At 41.1% G+C, this 19,962-nt stretch overlaps 1 protein-coding gene across 2 annotated transcripts in view; it reads left to right on the plus strand.

Moving 5' to 3' along the window:
• The window catches only part of rab28 (RAB28, member RAS oncogene family), a 53,373-nt gene extending 41,397 nt beyond the window's left edge, over window positions 1–11,976 (plus strand). The window contains exons 5-8 of one of the 2 annotated variants that reach the window (XM_060902513.1): window positions 5,287–5,390; window positions 6,479–6,556; window positions 6,863–6,962; window positions 10,108–10,196. In XM_060902513.1, the coding sequence (XP_060758496.1) occupies window positions 5,287–5,390; window positions 6,479–6,556; window positions 6,863–6,955 (275 nt within the window). In that variant the 3' untranslated portion in view covers window positions 6,956–6,962; window positions 10,108–10,196. Of the gene's footprint in view, window positions 1–5,286; window positions 5,391–6,478; window positions 6,557–6,862; window positions 6,963–10,107 lie in introns of both variants that reach the window. The other variant, XM_060902512.1, reaches the window with a different exon arrangement.
• Window positions 11,977–19,962: the final 7,986 nt, after the last annotated feature.

Genomic DNA, 19,962 nt, shown 5'->3' on the forward strand with positions numbered 1-19,962 from the left:
GTTTATCCAAAGTCACTTCAGTCGGGCAGTTTTAAGTCTTGATTGGGTTAATCTGGCATGTTTTATGTGATAGCGCCTCCTAGAGGAGACGCACTCCGTAGATGCACGCGCGCGTATCGATGCCAGCGTCGACGCCGTACCTACGGCACTGATTTGATGCAGAAGTATAAATCGGATTTTTTTGACGCCAAGCTGCATTTGTTGTCTTATTAACTTTTTGAAAGAGAAAAAAACAGTAGCAGGTGATATAAACATAAAAGATGGAGCTTATGTATTAATTGGTAGAGTGGAGGAAGTCGCAACAGGAACTCGTTCCAAAACATTAAACGTTTTTTTTTTTTTTTTGTGCGTTAATAAATAAAACATTGATAAATTCTTGTTCTCGAATAAGAGAGACTTTTGGATATGCTGATCTCGGAAAACAATCAGCTTCATGGTAGGAATGTATTACTCCATCTCATCATCTCTAGCCGCTTTATCCTGTTCTACAGGGTCGCAGGCGAGCTGGAGCCTATCCCAGCTGACTACGGGCGAAAGGCGGGGTACACCCTGGACAAGTCGCCAGGTCATCACAGGGCTGACACATAGACACAGACAACCATTCACACTCACATTCGCACCTACGGTCAATTTAGAGTCACCAGTTAACCTAACCTGCATGTCTTTGGACTGTGGGGGAAACCGGAGCACCCGGAGGAAACCCACGCGGACACGGGGAGAACATGCAAACTCCGCACAGAAAGGCCCTCGCCGACCACGGGGCTCGAACCCGGACCTTCTTGCTGTGAGGCGACAGCGCTAACCACTACACCACCGTGCTGCCGTTGGATTACTCCACTTCATTATTATTTTCCGAGAATAGCACTCCCTCAACTGTTTTAATTCATACTTATTTAATACACACTTTCGTCTCCGTCTTGGTAAGTAATATTTTTGGACTTTTTTAAATCTTGGACCCTCATGACACAGTGCATGTGTGTTAACCATAGTCTCTCTGTGACGGTCAGGTCCAGAGCAGATAAACACCCCGATCTCCTACTGCAGGAAATCTATATGTACAATAACCCGAGCACTGATTTGCAGTCCCTATTTTTGGTAACAATAGATTTTATGAAAATATTTCTCCAGCGAAACGCATTAGCGTGTTTGTTATCGATAATGAACGAGCCATGTCAGGAGTACGTTTCACCATAACTGCCAACATATTCTGCGGCTTTTCATTTCACATGCAAAACCTCTCGTATGGAGCGGTGTGTGTGTGTGGACATGTTTTTATATCTTGCTGGGAATCAAATGTCCTTACAAGTACAGGAATATCTGACAGTTTGGACCTTGTGGGGACATTTGGTTGATCCCCGTGAGGGAAAAAAACCCCAGCAGCTTTTATTGAAGAAACAAAAAAAGGCCAAAAGGTTTCGGTTTAGCTCCCGAAGTGAAGGTTTGGGTTAGATTTAAGTGTAGCATCGCGTTCATTAGCTGCCTTAATAGAACGTCCTTACAAGGATTACAAGACAAATATTTGGAGTGTTTTCAGATGGGTTAAGTCAGGAATAAACACTTGGGGTCATGCTGTTTTTGGAACATAATCAACGATGCAGCAGTGCGATGCAACCTGATCTGAAATGGAGTTACTCTTATCTCATTATCTCTAGCCGCTTTATCCTGTTCTACAGGGTCGCAGGCAAGCTGGAGCCTATCCCAGCTGACTACGGGAGAAAGGCGGGGTACACCCTGGACAAGTCGCCAGGTCATCACAGGGCTGACGCATAGACACAGACAACCATTCACACTCACATTCACACCTACGGTCAATTTAGAGTCACCAGTTAACCTAACCTGCATGTCTTTGGACTGTGGGGGAAACCCACGGGGAGAACGTGCAAACTCTGCACAGAAAGGCCCTCGCCGGCCACAGGGCTCGAACCCGGACCTTCTTGCTGTGAGGCGACAGCGCTAACAACTACACCACCGTTACGCCCACTCTTACAAATAAATATTTTTTATCCATTAATAGATGACTTGCAACCACGTGATCAAAACGTGCGACGTCATGAGCGTCCACCATGATGGCGGATATACAACTAGGACGGCGGCCGCCAAAAGGGTGTCTGTAAATAAACAATGCTGAATTTTCTCAGTATTACCACAATTTGAACAGTCGAGCGAAGGTAGATGTGTGTGGTTTTGACCCATATTATTGAAAAAAGTCAGACTTTTCTGAAGATAAGAAGCTTCGACTGACCATCAAGTACCCGGATATCGCGTTCTGTCTGGTTCGGCTGCCGAAGAATCAAGTCTGACCTTGGACGAAACTTTGCCCATGTTCTGAGTGGGTGCCCAGTCGGGATTGTTTCTCCAGATCGGATAATTTTAATGGCGCTCCTAGAAGCAAAACGGTAATACACGTGTTAAAATTATAACAACGACCGAGTGAACCACAACAAGAGAACGCTCATTTTATAGCAAAATTCTCGCAAAACGAAATAAAATTCCTCCATGATATTATCGAGAGAGCTTTTGAATCTCACCTGAGATAAAACGATGACCGCAAACACGAGCTGTTTTGGTTTTCGCCTCTGTTAGATCGGCCCTGCCGATGTTGTTCAGCCGCGCTCGTCTCCTCTCCGTACTAAGCCTCAGAGTTTCCTCGCCCTCTTTCCGAATCCCATCCGGAATTCTAAAAAATCAGAACGTGCCACGGTCACGAGTACTGTCGTGACCACGACCATATACAGCACAAAGATATGGCGTCGCAAAAAGAACGCTTAAAGCAGTGGAAAAACAGAGAGTTGCGCACGCCTGACTGTTTTGTATGGAATATCGCTCGACCCGCATTTGGAGATCCACCAACATGGCCGACATCCAGGTTTCTATTTTGCCTTGACGTCACTTGCAAGTCAAGGATAATTACATTTCATGATCCACCATGAAACAAGTCAGTTCTTGTTATGAAGGTTTTCCTTTTTCTGCAGAATGCAAAGTTCTCTGTCCTGAAGAGTATCCTGGTGTGGAAAGATTGAAGGAAACTTAGCTCTGGCTGTTATAAATTACTTACACTTCCAAAAACGTTACAGGGAATTAATACGTTTATGTGGATTGGATTCAGCAGACGAGTTCTTCTAAATTAGGAACAATAGAATTCAAACCCGTGACTTTGTCTTCACTTTCTCCTCCAACGTGTTTCTGGTCACACAGCAACTTTGCCGGCATTTGAAGCGTGGTATAAACGTACTCAGCTGACAAAAGCACCTCAACACTCATTTCACCCGCTGTTATTGTTTTGAAAGCAGCGTCGGTATGATCGGGGGGTTCATATTTCCGATGTGTAGCATGTTCGACAGTACCAGACAAAAGTTTGGACACACCTTTGAATTCAATGTTTTTTCTCTATTTTTCTTCATTAAAAGTCGCTTCATGTTTTAAAGTAACGATGGATGTCGTTTCTCTGGACTTCGTTGAGCGGTTCTTGACGTAATATGGATTAGTACAGTTGTGGAATAGGGCTGATTGTATTGATTGTATTTTTATTATTTACTGTTTCCTGTCTGATCTCAAACGCAAGAAACTCGTCCACTCGTTAATATTTGACGAGGCACCTGTTAGTTGAAAACCGTTCCAGGTGCCTACCTCATGGAGCTGGTTAAGATGATGCCAATAGTTTGCAAAGCATCATCAAGGTAAACACTGGCTCCTTTGAAGAAACTCAAATTTTCAACATTTTTTTTTTTTACCACATAATTCCGTCTATGTTCCATATGTTATTTCATAGTCTTGATGTCTTCAGTGTTGTTCTACAATGTAGAAAATAGTCAAAATACAGAAAAACCTATGAATGAATGGGGTGTACAAACTTTTGACTGGTACCGGACGTCACCCCGGACACCGGCGCTCCATTGTGTTATATATCACGCTTCATTAAAAACACACACTGTCGGCTTTATTTGGTTCACTGTAAATAACCAAAGACGGAATATGAAGGGATCTTCTTCGTGGCACTGTTGAGGAAAATCTGTGTCAGGAGGGCGCATGTTCTAAACTCGCTTATAAAGTTTAAGTTACAGTTTAAAGTTCGTCTTGTGGTTTTGTAGGTACGGCTAATCAGTAAGAGGTAGCTACATTAATTATCTTCATCGTACATTAGAGTTTGTGTGCGAGTTGGCTATATAGTGGAGATTTTGTGTGTGTGTGTGTGTGTGTAATTTTGATTGATATGTATGTAGAAATGAAAAGGATCTAATGGATCGAGAGGATTAGGTGTGTTTAGTGCTGGTAGCAGACAGAGAGCCTGCTCTGCTCCATACCGCCATTAATCTCTCTCTCTCTCTCACACACACACACAGAAACAGTACTTTTAACTGTTTATACATGCATAGACACAGATTTTGTGTGTGTGTGTGCTTCTTGACTTGTGTAGCTGATGTGTTGTCACTTGCATGGCAAGCCATGTGTCTATAAATGCTTTATATTTGTTGCATCATACCTAGAAAACACACACGCGCACACGAATGGTAATAGTGAAGAGAAAAAGCTTTTGTAGAAACAGAAGAAAGCTATAGGGAAATGTTATACCTTACTATATGCACGCACACACACACACACACACACACACACGGGGTGCAGTAGATACTGGGTGTGTCTGTCACTGACACCAAAAGGATGAACAAGAGAATCTTTACTTTCAGCTCAGTGACCCCTGCCTGACCTCTGTGTGTGGCGACCCAGGTGTGACCCGTGTGTGTGTGTACATTTCACGATGTCTTTATTCATGCCAATCACGAGTAGTACAAGTGACACAGTATAATATGAAATATTATTTTTACTCTTGGTGTTCCTGAAAATGTATTTTCTTTGATAAAAGCTACATTACTGATGAATAAATTATTAACTTATTCAGTCATAAATTTGTTTCGAGGTGGTTTCAGTTTGTGTTTCGGCTTTCGTTTCATCATTTAGGGTTTAACGTTAGGATTCCGAAAATTTACAGTTAGCCGCGCACGCACACATACCCCCGCAGGACAGGTGTGCTCTCAGGAGGGTCAGAGAGAGGTCACGTGTGTGTGTGTGTGTGTGTGTCCCCAGGGCTGAAGAATACAGTGTTGTATCGGACAATACTGTGTAACTGTAGCTGTAGCCTAAAGGTGTGTGGGTTTTATGTATTTGTGACAGCTTTGTTGTCCTTTGGTACTCACACACACACACACACTTCTGATCATGATGTACGCAATAAGAAACGGGTACTGAATGCAACCGCTTTTCTAACCTGTGTGTGTGTGTGTGTGTGTGTAGTTGATTTGGAGCATATGAGGACGGTCAAACTGGATAAACACCAGCGTTTCTGCCAGGAGAACAGCATCATCAGCCAATTCGTGTCAGCCAAGACTGGAGACTCGGTCAGTAACTAACACACACACACACCATGTAGGGCTGCACGATATCAGAAAAATATGCGATATTCGATAACATGACTGAATATCTCGATATCGATATGTATCACGATAATTAAATATATAATGTTTTTCTTACCTCTACTCGCCGTTCTGCCCTGTATCTAGCATTTAAAAAAAAAACCACCCAATGCATCGCTTCCATTCCAACATTATTTTTTATTGGAAAAACATGGCTACACCTGCAATGGTGTCCATCAATCATCTTTAAATCTCTTCATTTTTGTGAGCGCAGCAGAAAATGTCTTAAGTTGAAGTGAACAAAAAACTGAAAACTACATTACATTAACATAAAGCATTCAAAATGGCAATTTCAGCGGCTCCCGGGAGATGAAGGTGAGCGACACAGATTCACCATAAACTCAAACACAATCTGTTAATAACACATGCGGGTGAGAGAGCAGTGGTGTGTGTGAGAGAGTGAGAGAGCAGTGGTGTGTGTGAGAGAGAGAGCGGTAGTGTGCGTGTGAGAGAGAGAGAGTGAGAGCGGTAGTGTGTGTGTGTGTGAGAGAGAGCGCGGTTTTATGTTTTTATGCTTCTGTACAGCAGCGTTTGTCCCAGTGAGCCGCCCCACCACTGTTTTACAGGTACATGTCTTGCAAAGTACCTGAGTTTGCAGTACGTCACCCCTCCCGAATCCAAAGTACTTCCAAATAGCAGACGTGCATTTTTTTTTTTTTTTTGAAACCAGTTCCTCCTCACACAAGTTTGTCTCACCACACTTGCTCCCGCCTTCCGCCATCACCACGAGGCTTTTACTTGTTTTGCAGTAGGGGGCGGAGTTATCCCACGGCGCTTGTTGACATTCAAATGTGATTGGACGGCACAGAAAAATGTGCCTTTTATCGAAATTTAAGTAATTTTTGCGGTATGTGTATCGCAAACTATGATATCGCGATATCGATACTTTTTCAATATATTGTGCAGCCCTAACACCATGTCTTGAGCACTGATTTACATATACATTACAATCAAAATATTTCTGATGTTTTTATGGTGTGTGTGTGTGTGTGTGTGTGTGTGTGTGTGTACAGGTTTTCCTCTGTTTTCAGAGAGTGGCTGCTGAGATTTTGGGAATAAAACTGAATAAAGCAGAAATAGAACAGTCCCAGGTGAGTGGTGTGTGTGTGTGTTGTGTGTGTGTGAGGTTAGGAGAAGGAATCTGATTTATTAAGTTTATCTAGCAGCTCAGCAGAGTACACCGTGTGTGTCAGTTGTCAGGCTTAGAGAGGTCAACATGGGGTCATGACCTTTGGGCAAACTCAACGATCTACGTCGTTTTGTGTGTGTGTGTGTGTGTGTGTGTGTGTGCACTTTCATTCAACACCTTTGTTTCATCCAAGCTCATTCTCATGACTTTCTTTTTCATCCCCATTTGTCCCTCCTTTCTCTCCATTTCCGTGTGTGTGTGTGTGTAGCACATCGTTCGAGCTGAGCTGGTGGATTATTCTCAAGATGAGGCATCAGTTAATCACGGGACCAATCAGAGCAAGATCTGTTCTGTTCAATAACACAACAGTATGTGTGTGTGTGTGTGTGTGCGTGTGTGTGTTTTTTCTTTTCTTTGTTTTTATATTCGTTCAGCAGAACATCCCACACTCTAGTTACAGTTATTAAAATCTTCTCTCAGATCAGAAATGATTGTGTTTGGTTCGCTCAGGAACCAGTCAGAATGAAGTGGAGGCGGGACTTCTTTTGTACGCCGATGACCGTTGCTTATTACTGCCTGAGTTTTATGCTACGTTCGAGCTAAAGGTAGCTGCTGGATGATTTACCTCCTCAAAACAGCGACGTGTATCGTGTTATAGATTTAACAAGCGAAGATGTGGATGTGTTGATCACTCTAATGTCATGCAAGCAGCCATGTTGATTTTTGATGACATGCTGAACTCGGGGTTCAGAAGACTTTCCGAGTAGGAATTCCATATTGAAGGGGGGGACGCGTTTTCTTTTAGGGTTTTTTCCACGTCGTAGGTTGGAAACGCGGCGTACTTCCTGAGTTCAGTTCCAGCACAGAGCATAGTTAAATAAGTCAGTTTTTTTTTTTTAAATACAGTCCAAATGTTGAGGACGCATCGTTGGTGACTCACCGGTGAGAACAAAGACCCAGAATTCAGTGCGATAAAAGACCAGTCCAGTGAGAGCAGATGAGACGCGCACGCACGCGCGCACACACACACGTCATAGTATACTTGTGAGGACCATCCACTGACCTGCTTCTTGCAATCTTAGGGTGTATTCAGACCAGGATAGTTCGATAGTTCACTTGCTTTGGTCCGAACCAAATGTTTTTTTTATTTTTTCATTTTGGTGCGGTTCGCTTTCACACTGTACATTTTAGTAAGCGGACCAAAGTCTGTCAGCAAAGCCACGCCTCAATTATATTTTGACCCCAGAATAGTATCCAGGTCATCGTAATGGATGAATTTCTTTTTTGCGTCACTAGTACCGCCACTTTTTGAAAGAATGTCCCTGATTTTAATGTAGGTCTGACGGAGTTTCTTCACTTTTAGCCGACATTGTTCTGGGGAGCGCGTGAACCCCTTCTCCTTCATTTTCTCACTGAATACAGCAAACACGTCGGCATTTTTGTGTGTTCTCTCCAAAAGCTCAGATATGTGGACATCTGCCCATATATCCACAAGGGTACGCGTTTCTTCCTCAGCCCACGTTTGCCCCCTACTCATTTTTTGTACTCTGTAGTCTAGCCTACCACTGGTCTGAATGACTGAACGACTGTTGTAAGGTTCCCTTGACAGCCGAAACAGTGTTTGCGCTTTGCGGTGGAGTGTCAAGACTCTGTTTCCCATAATGCTCGACAAACGACGGAAGCTCCCGAGGTACAAAAAAGCAAAACTGTCAGATTAGGTCTGGTCTGCTTTCACACCTCCAAAAGATCCGCACCAGGGTTCCTTTGGTCCGGACCGAGTCTGACCTTGCAGCTCGGTCTCGGTCCGCTTGTTTGGTCCGGACCAGAGTTCGGTGGTTTGTATTCAGACCAACCCAAAAGGTCCGGACCAAGGGAAATTTGGTTCGTTTGGTCCGGACCAAACAACGTAGGTGTGAATACGCCCTTACACTTCACCCGAACCTTCACCTCCAGTAATTTGTGTAGGTTTTTTTTTTTAAATAAAATCTGCAGTTTTTGTCAGGAAAACAAATTACAGTAGTTTTCCTTATGGGAACTCGCCAAATGTCCCCACAAGGTCAAAACTGTTAGATATTGCCATATTTGTGGGGAAATTTGGTCTCCACCAGGATAAAACATCTCTCTGCATGATTTCAATGTACTGCTGTTATATGATTGGCTGTTTAGAAAAGCCTTTTGAGAGAGAGAGTGAGTTTGTGTGTGTGTGTGTGTGTGTGTGTGTGTGTGTGTGTGTGTGTGTGTGTGTATTCTGAATTGTATTGATTTATCATCATGAATTCCATTTTTATTCACATAGAATATTGTGAAATCAAGCGTTAAATCAGCTTCTCATTCTCCGCTCCAACACTGTGAAACGTGCAACTGTGATTTACAACTTGAAGTGTGAGTTCAGCTCACCATGAAAAAAATGCACAGCAAGACCCTGTTTCAAAAGTCTGTGACTACGTTTATATGCACGTCCAAATCGAGCTGCTGTCGGTAATCGAGCAAAGGGTCCCAGCAGGGGTGCCAGAGAAATCCAATCCTACATGCACAAGTGAAATCGGGCTATTGTGCAAGGTGCATTGTGCACCCGAGCCACACGTGGCGCTACACGCCCCATCGTGTTGGTACACTTCCGGTTGTCGTCATGAAGAAGAGCTATAGTGTTGCCAGATACTGCTGACGTTTTCCAGCCCAAAACATGTTCAAATCCGCTAAAATTCACTTAAAACCCCCAATCTGGCAACACTAGCAGTTCCGTGTTCAAGCTGTTAGGCTTGCTCTAACAGACTGTATGGCTACAAACTGTCCGGCGCAGACCACTGTTTTGTAAGACAACTTATTTTGCACAATAATATTTTTCTAAAGTCCATTTTTTGCTTACAAAAAAATATATATTTTTTGCTTACAATTTAACTTATGTCTTAATAAACACACAAAAAGTTCAATTGTTTTGTTTTTATTGACATTCTTCAGATGTTGGACATACACACACACACACACACACACACACACAAATACAATGACTTGTTTATGTACACAATTCACAGCTATGCAACAGCTGTACAGATGTATTTGGTGATACAGTAAGTGAGCTAAATTTTAACAGTGCAAACAATGCCACAAAAAGAAAAGATTCATGCCGTTGTCATGATTCGTTGTCATGCCGACCGAGGCTGTTGTGTTTCCCGCTTGTGGTCTCGTCACTCGTCACTTCCGGAAGTAGCTCGACAACTAGCTCGATAGGGTATACATGCACAAAGTAGCTCGGCAGAAATCGCATAAACTAGGTCGTGTAGCTCGATTCCGAGAAATCAAGTTCGGTTCAATTTCAGCCGAATTAAGGTGTATACATGGCATTTTGAACTTCGATTTCAGTCGAGCAACGGCAGAAATTCGATTCTCTCTATGTGCATGTAAACGTAGTGAGTGTCTTATTATGTCTAAGATGTAGATGATTTGTAGGCTAATATTATCTGTCCTCTTTTCTTCTCTCTCTGTGTGTGTGTGTGTGTGTGTGTGTGTATACAGAGGGTGGTGAAGGCCGACATAGTAAACTACAGTCAGGAATCAGTGGCTCGAACAGTCAACGCTCCACGCAGCTCCATGTGTATCATACAGTGATGAACACAACATCATCTTTCTCTCTTGGTTTATCAAGAGACCGCAACCAGCAAAAAAAACACACGCGCACACACACACACATTCTTGTACTTCTGTCATTGTGTAGACTAATTGACATGATACATTCCTGAGCCCCTTTAATCATTACAGCTCAATGCCTAACCCCAGCCCTGACCCTAACCTAAAACTAATTCGAACCTGAGCCCTAAAGCGAAGTCTTAAAGGAGAACTGAAGTCGTTTTTAAACTTGCTTTATTTCTTAATTAACATGTTCAATTACGTTTTCGGTTTTAGTAACCTTATATCGTGACTCGTACTGGCAACTAATTGCAATTAAATATTATACTTATTCGGTTTTTAGCCATGTTGAATTTAGTTCGTTTGGTCCACGGCAGGCGTCGCTTATCCGCGCGATCTTCACGAGACTTGTGCGAGACTTCGAAACGTGAAGTGTCAGCCAGGTGTCAGCGCCGCCATTTTGAAAATTGTTTTCCAAACGAAATATTGCGCAAAACCGAGTTTAAATGACGATTACTGCCGACTTTTTTCAAACTTTCCTGATCGCTATCAAAACAAACACAACTTCCGGCTTGATTACATCAGCGTTCGAAAGGCAGACGTCGGTCACTTCGATTTCCGCTGTACGTTTTATTTCCGTCCTACGATGTCTCGCACAGGTCTCAACGAATCTCATTGACGGCCATCGCTTTGACATAGCGTATTTCAAACACTCATAATTTGCTATAGCAGTGACAAAATAGCGATCAAAACTGCATTCCGATATTTAATAAAATGAGAAATAGAATTTTGATCATAAAAAATTTGCCAAGTGAGGACTAGCCAAAATGTCCTCATTTCAAAAAATCAAAAAAGTAAAAGCACACACACATGCACATGATATAAGAGAACAAAGGGAGATATATATATATATATATGTGTGTGTGTGTGTGTTAGGGTGCATCAGTTGCCCCCTAAAAATGAAAAGTTCCTCCGATCATGATGCATTTTTGTTTTTATGTTCCTTTTGGTAAGAAAAAACACTGGGTGAAATATTTTGACAAAATTCTAAAGTTTAATGGTGGCACCAGGAGCTCAAAGTTATGGAAAAAACTGCTATTTTATGACTTTTATGACAAAATTTCGATCACTTTTCATGAAACATTATGGCACCTTATAGAGTATACCAAATATCTTAGATACACATGTTTAGTACATATTCTAAATATATTATCAAGCACAGTTTGAGTTTTAGCTGTTCATTGAATCATTGTTCAACTACTTTTAAACAATACAAATGTATTATGAATCACATTAATGCTTCTCAATCCCTTGCAAAGGTTCTTAACATGATCTCTGGGTCACAAGAAATCAATAAATGGAGTCCAACATTGTGATTCAAACCTTACGCGAAAACATAAAATAAGCTGTTTTTGGCAAAAAATGAACCTCATGGTGCCACCATTAGACTTTTGAATATGGTCAAAAAATTTTACAGGATGTCTTTATTGGTGAAAAGGAACACCTAAACAAAAATGCATCAGATTTTATGAAAGTGAGGGCAACTGATGCACCCTAGTGTGTGTGTGTGTGTGTGTGTGTGTGTGTGTGTGTGTGTGTGTGTGTGTGTGTACTTGTATTTGCTACATATTGAAGACTGGAACATGTTTTTTTTTTAACCAACAGAGGACATTTTTGGTAAATGAGGACATTCCGGCTGGTCCTCACTTCTTCAAAGGGCTATTTGAGGGTTAAAGGAACAGTCCACCGTATTTCCATAATGAAATATGCTCTTATCTGAATTGAGACGAGCTGCTCCGTACCTCGCGCAAAGCTCGGAGACCTCCCAGTCAGTCAGACGCAGTCAGACGCGCTGTCACTCCTGTTAGCAATGTAGCTAGGCTCAGCATGGCCAACGGTATTTTTTGGGGCTGTAGTTAGATGCGACCAAACTCTTCCGTGTTTTTCCTGTTTACATAGGTTTATATGACCAGTGATATGAAACAAGTTCAGTTACACAAATTGAAACATAGCGATTTTCTATGCTATCTGAGCTCCGTATCAACGCGCTGCCGAAGCGCGCAGAAGGTGTTAGTACGCCTGTCATTATAGTGCGCACTTTCCATAGCATAGAAAATCGCTACGTTTCAATTTGTGTAAGTGAACTTGTTTCATATCACTGGTCATATAAACCTATGTAAACAGGAAAAACGCGGAAGAGTTTGGTCGCATCTAACTACAGCCCCAAAAAATACCATTGGCCATACTGAGCCTAGCTACATTGCTAACAGGAGTGACAGCGCGTCTGACTGCGTCTGACTGACTGGGAGGTCGCGCAAAGCTCGGACAGGTACGGAGCAGCTCGTCTCAATTCAGATAAGAGCATATTTCATTATGGAAATACGGTGGACTGTTCCTTTAAGACTTAGTTTTAGGGTTCAGGTTAGAATTTGGTTTAGGTTAGGGTCAGGGCTGGGGTTCGGCATTTCATTGTGATGGTTCAGGTTTGTGTCAGGGGCTTGGGAATGCATCATGTCAGTGAGTCCCCACAACGATAGAAGTACAAGAACGTGTGTGTGTGTGAAACTGAACCATGGTACCCGTTTACGCTTTCTTTATTTTGCCAATTTAAGATGGATGTATGACTCGATCTTCACACTTATTCATGAAAAAAGGAGCGTGTGAGGCGGCAACACTGGCTGTGTCCCAAATGCTAGTGTTCGTGTTGGATTCTTATTAGAATCCACTCGAACATATTATGGTTTATTTTGGCGCTTTATGTAAGTATTGTATGGAGCCTGTCGGCTAGTCGCCTGTTTAGTGTTTCGAGTACGATAGATGACCTTTAGTTGTGTTACACGGAACAAGTTAATACTTCCACCTAATGAAAGAAATGCCACTAATGATGAGGTGAAAACCTGGAGATTATCCTGACACTTGGTAGTTAGTCACACAATGGCAGAATGGATACACTGACCGCTATGAAAACAAGCAGCTTGTGAAACTAGCTGTTTTAGCCAGAAAAGTAAAGAGGACACTGTTCACGCTGAGGTAATTAACAGAGAATCATATCAGAAAATTCCGAATTTCCAGCCACGAGTTAGATAAATACAAGAAGGTTTGGTCTACCAGCCACCAAGGCGAACCATAACCGTATGAACAATCTAACACAAAGGAACTATTCTCAAGCTTCGTTCAAATGGGTTTTTGAGAGAGATTTTAAATGGCTGATGATACTTTGAGCTCTGAATTAGCAGTTATGGGTGGTGGATTTGAAAATAATTCAAATGATAAATATGAGAATGCTGCTAGTTTGAGATTCATATGTATAGAGATCTTGCAGTCACGTGACCGGAAAGTACACAACCGCCATCGTGTCGGTCAAAAACACCGCTGAATACTGCTGCACTCGTGTACAGAATGGATCAATTTCAACCGACGGACTACACGGCTCATTTTTCTAATGAACAGATAACTAGATATATGTCTAAAATAAACGATCTACAGATTTGTGACCCTTATGGCTTACCGGACGGAGTTTTCACGACCGGATTTTGAACTGCCAACGGAATACCCGGACGTGTATAATTACCTCATCAACTTTCCCTCGCTGTTCAGTGGTGAAGCACTGCGTGCTTATAAATCTCTGGACAGTTTTCTTTACAGAAATTCAGGATTTGTCAGCGACTCAGATGTGGCATCTTGTAAACAAGAAAATGATCCTCACTGGATGGGTAAGTCACTTAAGTATTGAGTATAGCACTGACCAGCCGTTATAGAATAGAATAAGGTAATTCCAAATCGTCCGTGTTGTTTACATGGATCTGGCGTTGGAGAGGTAGAGGCTTGGCAGTGGAGATTTGAGTAGCTGTTTTCTGAGCTTAGTCAACAGGCCGGCTCTGCCTGTAGCCTCGCTTTTGCTTCGGCTCCCGGCGCCGCCTCCTTCGCTTTGCTTCCGATAACAATCCACGGAGACCCCGCTGGTCTCGCAATCTGGTCTCGTCCAGAATGTTTTTTTTTTTTTCTTCTCGTCCGGAATGTTGTGCATGTGATGGAAATCGCTACAAACCGTCATTTTCTGCTGGAAACCAATGTCCAGTAAGTCCATACGGTTGTAGTGGATATTGAAGTCCAGTACAGACGAACAACACGCAAAAATACACACAAAAAACATAAAAACCGTGCACAGGTAGGGAGAGCTTGTAGCCGCAGCCGTTGTAGTAGAATTGTATATAGTAGGGTTTTCCAGAAGAAAAGGTAGAAGTAAAAGCAGAAGTAGAACCAGAAGTAGAAGTAGAAGGCGGAATATGGCATTTGACCTACAAGATGGCATCTGTCACAATCTAGATCGGCTGTGACGTCACATGCAAGATCTCTATACTCCATGCTGGATTTCTGAGAGTGTTAGCTTTGAAACGTGTGTGCAGTGCTTTAAAAGCTCCTTCGTGGGGGGAAAAAAACAAACAAACCACGGCCGAGGTGTTCATCACGGTTTTACCAAGTCCAAGTGTGACTTTTCATTTCAGCTCCAAAATATAATCGAAATATCTGTAAAGGAAGGACTTATTTTTCCAACAACAATAATGGAATCACTATTCGAGTGATGACTTTTTAATATAAAATGCTCGATCAATCTGGGAATTTTACTTTTATAAACTTTCATAATATATTGTCAATAGATTCACGATGTCATCAGGAAGCAGTTGTTTGAAGTGCTGTGTCCATCAAGCTCTGATTTTTCGCGTATACACGATGTTCATAAAACGAGGACGTAATTTACACACTGTAAAAGTATCCCACAATCAACTTTTATGCTCGCTGGTGAGAACCTACCAGGAAAAAAACCCAACATTATCATTTTTACAAATGTTCATACGTCATTTCATTCACAAGCTAGTTTCAGTGTAAACCAAATATATACAGTGCTGGGCGTAAATGAGTGCACCCCCTTTGAAAAATAACATTTTAAACAATATCTCAATGAACACAAACAATTTCCAAAATGTTGACAAGACAAAGTTTAATATAACATCTGTTTAACTTATAACGTGAAAGTAAGGTTAATAATATAACTTCGATTACACATTTTTCAGTTTTACTCAAATTAGGGTGGTGCAAAAATGAGTACACCCCACAACAAAAACTACTACATCTAGTACTTTGTATGGCCTCCATGATTTTTAATGACAGCACCAAGTCTTCTAGGCATGGAATGAACAAGTTGGCGACATTTTGCAACATCAATCTTTTTCCATTCTTCAACAATGACCTCTTTTAGTGACTGGATGCTGGATGGAGAGTGATGCTCAACTTGTCTCTTCAGAATTCCCCAAAGAAAATAATTTCTTTCCACCACAAAGGTGAAGGCTACAAGAAGGTCAGCAAAGCTTTACTTATCAGTCAGAACACTGTAGCAAAAGTGGTACAAAAATTTAAGAAAGACGGAACTGCAACCATCTCACAGAGACGTCCAGGTCGTCCACGGAAGTTAACACCTCGACAGGAGCGTCTTCTGATGAGAAGGGTTGAAGAAAATCGGCATGCAAGTTCACTGCAGTTATCTAAAGAAGTAGAAAGCCAAACTGGGGTGACTATTTCCTGTGACACAATACGGCGTACGCTGCAGAGGAATGGCATGCATGGATGCTGTCCACGAAAGAAGCCTCTCCTAAAGCCCAGGCACAAAAAAGCCCGCCTAGAGTTTGCCAGGGCCCATGCTGACAAAGATGAAGACTACTGGGACTCTATACTCTGGAGGGAAGAGACCAAGATAAATGTTTTTGGAACTGATGGCTTCAAAACTGTATGGCGTCGCAAAGGTGAGGAATACAAAGAAAAATGCATGGTGCCTCCAGTGAAACATGGTGGTGGCAGTGTCCTTATGTGGGGCTGCTGGTGTCGGGGAGCTGCATTTCATTGATGGCATCATGAATTCACAGATGTATTGCTCTATACTGAAAGAGAAGATGCTACCATCACTCTGTGCCCTTGGTCGTCATGCACTTTTCCAACATGACTAAACACACATCTAAGGCCACTGTCGGATTTCTGAAGAAGAACTGGGTGAAAGTGATTCAGTGGCCAAGTATGTCTCCTGACCTGAACCCAATCGAACACCTACGGGGAATTCTGAAGAGACAAGTTGAGCATCACTCTCCATCCAGCATCCAGTCACTAAAAGAGGTCATTGTTGAAGAATGGAAAAAGATTGATGTTGCAAAATGTCGCCAGCTTGTTCATTCCATGCCTAGAAGACTTGGTGCTGTCATTAAAAATCATGGAGGCCATACAAGGTACTAGATGTAGTAGTTTTTGTTGTGGGGTGTACTCATTTTTGCACCACCCTAATTTGAGTAAAACTAAAAAAATGTGTAATCTAAGTTTATATTATTAACCTTACTTTCACGTTATAAGTTAAACAGATGTTATATTAAACTTTGTCTTTTCAACATTTTGGAAATTGTGTTCATTGAGATATTGTTTAAAATGTTACTTTTCAAAGGGGGTGTACTCATTTACGCTGAGCACATATATATATATATATATATATATATATATATATATATATATATATATATATATATAATTTTTTACAACATATCTGCTTGTCTGTTCATAAATTTCAGTTACAAACTTAAATGATGTCCACAAGAAAACCCTTTTTTAAGTTATACAACATTAATAACAGCTACAAATAGATAATTGTTACGTAGCTATGTATAATTACATCTATAAACTGAAGACTGTTGTTACAAAACTTTTAAGAAATGTCCATCAATTCACAGCATTTATTTTTATAAACTGTACTATTGTTGAATGTTATGTTCAAGCCAATCCTTTCAATCAGCAAGTTTTTCATTTAAGTTTAAAAAAAAAATCAATCTACAAACTTGTAACAATTTCTCATTTTTATTTACAAACCATATAACATTCCATGAAGTTGTGATTATTTATTTTTAATTATTGTACACACAATATTGTGTCTGTCTGTCAACTAAGGACTTTTCCAAACTGTAAAAATCTGCACTGTACTCAAATCAACTCGGACTTTTTTTTTTTTGTATTAATTGTATGTTTTCTTTCAGTGGGGTATGACAAACTCGTTTCTAAGGTGGTCAACGAATCCCAGTGACTTTGTCCTGTGCTGAAAAAAAAAAAAAACCTGTATATTTCGCAAAGTCAAATATCTTGCTTTGTGAGCGCTATTAAAGTGTTAAATCACATCGCCATCCTCAATTTTTCCTTTGTAGCCTTCAGAAATATGACGAGTACCTAATGTCGCTAACCAAAACGATGACGTTTTATTGCTATTGCAGATTAAAGTCATGTGGTCATGGTGAATGTCCAATGTTAATATGTGTAAAGTGTGATGTGTGTAATGCAATCCGGACTGTTCGGCTCATCAGAGGCAGATGTGGCCTGAAAAATGATTTTATTAACAGAAATTAAAACAAGGAAGACTTAAACTGAGACGGGAAATTGTACACGCTAGGCTTAGAAAAAAAAGCCTCTTTTCAAATTTTTTTATAAATATTGGAATTATCTTTTCATCTGAAGAGTAATTTGTGGATCTAGCAACGGGAAATGGCCTTCCAAGTTTCCAAGAAGCTTTAAAAGAGTTTCATGTACCCTCACTGGGCACATTATCAGGTACGTCTTCTTTGTTAGCTCATCTGGCCATAAGGCCGATGAGCTATTGCCATGGCGTGGCGTCCGTCGTGCGTAATTCAGTTACATCGTATCTCCTCCGTCAATTCTCCACGGATTTCCGTTCCGATTGTCTGTCTTGTTTGAAAGAACTCATCACTCTGCACAAAACTTGGTCATTGTTTTGTCAATTTTTTTTTTTTTGCTAACGAGTTAGTAATGAGGCCAAATTAACAAATTTTCCAGGCCTCTCACTAGAATTGTATCTCCTCTCTCATTTCTTATCCGATTCCACTTCTGATTGATGTTTTGGGTCGATCTTCCCTTGCGGAACAAAATTTAGTCCTTTGTTGATTTTCCTGTTGTAAACAATTTGTTGTGGAGGTTGGTCCTCTCTAACACTGTCACAGTTCAGTTCTGTTTGTCATGGTTGTTTTGATGGCAGGCCAGATGAGCTGCTACGTCCTTGACATTCTGGTAGATTCACTTGTACCACTTTTCTTCCAGGATTCTTTGAACCTTGGTGCCGGCTAGCGAACCAGCCCGAGTTTCCACCAGTTTTGAGCAGAACCATTGTAATCAGGGATGTGTTATGAATGGAGGGTGTCGCGCAACGCACAACGGAACTAAATAGTAGTTGCAAGATGGCAGGTTGCACCGATGACCTGCAAGCTTTGGGTCCTTTATTGCAATCCAATAAAACAAGCATGGACTAACTACTAAACTTGACAAACTAATGACACGCCTGCTGATGGCAACTCAAACTGGAAAAACCAGCTGTCTTTCGGTACCAGTTGGGAACCAACTTTTCAGCTCCTGGACCAGTTTATTTTTGGTCGAAATGCTCTGAATGGCTCAAAAGTTGGTGCGCCAGCCAGAACAGAACCCAATCCCTGTTGGTGGAAAAGGGGTACAAGTGGCCATTTTATCAAGTCACCATAGAGGTGTGGTTTGTGCTTGTATTTGGACAGTTACCGACTGGAGTCCATTTATTTGTCAGCCAACTTTTACCCTGTTAATCACTGAAATAGGAGCAGTACTAAGCAGATTTTAGTTGGATGACATGATAATGTGTGTACGTAGCTGGTAAATGTCCTTGAAGCAGGTGTGTTTTTGGTTGTGATTGTCAAAATATCTGAAATTCAGTTTTTTGGCAGTTTTTTAAGATAATTGAGAAACGATTCTGATTTCTTTCTTTCAAGTTCCTCAGTCTGGTTATGCTGATGATTTTTTTTCCTCTCTCACAGTATCTCTGACTGTAGTTAAAATCACAGCTTTATATCAATGTTTCAATCGTAACCGCTTATAGACAGGATCTCATATGGTGGACATTTCACATCATCTAAGACTAAGGTTTTTGTACGCGTGTTCTGATTTAACAAAGAGAAATGTATAATCAATACTACGATAGTTTTCTGTGAGGAGATTTTTGTTTAATATATAATATTTTTGGAAGGAGTCTCCAGTGTCAGCGCTTTGTAAGCATCCAAACGTAAAGCTATATACACTACTGTTCAAAAGTTTGGGGTCACTTTGAAATGTCCTTATTTTTGAAAGAAAAGCGCTGTTCTTTTCAATGAAGATCACTTTAAACTAATCAGAAATCCACTCTATACATTGCTAATGTGGTAAATGACTATTCTAGCTGCAAATGTCTGTTTTTTTTGTGCAATATCTCCATAGGTGTATAGAGGCCCATTTCCAGCAACTCTCACTCCAGTGTTCTAATGGTACAATGTGTTTGCTCATTGCCTCAGAAGGCTAATGGATGATTAGAAAACCCTTGTACAATCATGTTAGCACAGCTGAAAACAGTTGAGCTCTTTAGAGAAGCTATAAAACTGACCTTCCTTTGAGCAGATTGAGTTTCTGGAGCATCACATTTGTGGGGTCGATTAAATGCTCAAAATGGCCAGAAAAATGTCTTGACTATATTTTCTATTCATTTTACAACTTATGGTGGTAAATAAAAGTGTGACTTTTCATGGAAAACACAAAATTGTCTGGGTGACCCCAAACTTTTGAACGGTAGTGTGTATATAATTTTTTTTTTCATAATGGGAAAGTGAACTGGACCCAGAGTGCTTCATTTGAAGAGAAAGTGTTTAAAAAAATCGT

Source organism: Neoarius graeffei, chromosome 20 (assembly GCF_027579695.1).
Source record: "Neoarius graeffei isolate fNeoGra1 chromosome 20, fNeoGra1.pri, whole genome shotgun sequence".
Classification (NCBI taxonomy): Eukaryota; Metazoa; Chordata; class Actinopteri; order Siluriformes; family Ariidae; genus Neoarius; species Neoarius graeffei.